Raw genomic sequence first — 1,146 nt, 5'->3', positions numbered from 1 at the left:
CTTCCGCGACGCCACCCGCTACATGGACGGGCACCACGTGAAGGTGACGGACGGACGGACGGGGGGGACGGACGGACGGACGGGGGGACGCCGGCACCGGGCGCGCCGGCTCCGTGCCAACCTGCCGCCCTCCTCCGTCCCTCTCCAGGACATCTCCTGCCTCAACAGAGACCCCGCCAAGGTGGTGGTGGTGGATTGCCGCAAGGAGGCCTTCTGCCTGCAGCCCTTCAACGGGCTGGCGCTGGCCCGCTGGGACGGCAACTCCGAGGACCGGACCCTCTACGACCTCGCCGCCTTCCTCAAGAGTAAGGCGAGGCGGTGGAGGGGGGGGGGGACACGCCGCGGGTGACGGCCCCGCGCTGACGGCCCTGCCCGCAGCCATCGCCCTGAGCGGCGTCGAGGACGTGCGCACGGTGCTGGAGAACTACTCGCTGGAGGACGACCCGCTGGCCGCCTTCAAGCGGCGCCAGTCGCAGCTGGAGCAGGTGGGGAGGGGGCCGCCGGCGGCCCCCCGCGCCTGTCCCGGCCCCCCGGCCACGGCCGCCGCCGTTAACGGCGTCCCGGTGTCACCCCACGGCTGTTAACGGCGTCCCAGTGTCACCCCACGGCCGTTAACGGTGTTGCGGTGTCACCCCACGGCCGTTAACGGTGTTGCGGTGTCACCCCACCGCCGTTAACGGCGTCCCAGTGTCACCCCACCGCCGTTAACGGCGTCCCGGTGTCACCCCACCGCCGTTAACGGTGTTGCGGTTAACGCAACCGTCCCGGTGTCCCCACGGCTGCCACCGCCGTTAACGGCGTCCCGGTGTCACCCCACAGCTGTTAACGGCGTCCCGGTGTCACCCCACCACCGTTAACAACGTCCCTACTGCCATTAACGGCGTCCCTGCCACCATTAACGGCGTCCCGGTGTCCCCACCGCCGTTAATGACATCCTGGCATCACCCCACCCCTGCTGTTAACGGTGTCCCGGTGTCCCCTCTGCCACCACCGCCGTTAACGGTGTCCCGGCGTCCCCACGGGTGTTAACAGTGTCCCGGTGTCCCCACCGCCACTGACAGTGTCCCGGTGTCCCCACCGGTGTTAACGATATCCCGGTGTCCCCGTCGCTGTTAACGGCGTCCCGGTGTCCCCACCGCCACTGAC

The 1,146-nt window shown here is 69.7% G+C and overlaps 1 protein-coding gene across 1 annotated transcript; it reads left to right on the top strand.

Annotated features, from left to right (window-relative positions):
- The first annotated feature begins 6 nt into the window (after positions 1 to 6).
- TIMM50 (translocase of inner mitochondrial membrane 50) lies at positions 7 to 1,140 on the top strand. Its single transcript, XM_085302199.1, has 3 exons — positions 7 to 43; positions 149 to 305; positions 379 to 1,140. The coding sequence occupies exons 1-3, from the start codon at positions 23 to 25 to the stop codon at positions 582 to 584; spliced, it is 384 nt and encodes a 127-aa protein (XP_085158325.1). The 5' UTR covers positions 7 to 22; the 3' UTR covers positions 585 to 1,140.
- The last annotated feature ends 6 nt before the right edge of the window (positions 1,141 to 1,146 follow it).

Source organism: Rhea americana, unplaced genomic scaffold (assembly GCF_003343005.1).
Source record: "Rhea americana isolate MKP2758 unplaced genomic scaffold, rheAme1 scaffold_1882, whole genome shotgun sequence".
NCBI classification, from domain to species: Eukaryota; Metazoa; Chordata; class Aves; order Rheiformes; family Rheidae; genus Rhea; species Rhea americana.
Note: the sequence above shows the minus strand (reverse complement) of the source record. Positions and strands in the feature narration are given on the sequence as shown.

What these genes read in the sequence shown, in the direction of transcription:
- TIMM50 (XM_085302199.1), top strand. Translation starts at nt 23, where the DNA reads ATGGACGGGCACCACGTGAAG. An exon ending in TGGACGGGCACCACGTGAAG is followed by an intron (nt 44 to 148) that starts GTGACGGACGGA and finishes GTCCCTCTCCAG; the next exon opens with GACATCTCCTGCCTCAACAG. An exon ending in CCTCGCCGCCTTCCTCAAGA is followed by an intron (nt 306 to 378) that starts GTAAGGCGAGGC and finishes CCCTGCCCGCAG; the next exon opens with CCATCGCCCTGAGCGGCGTC.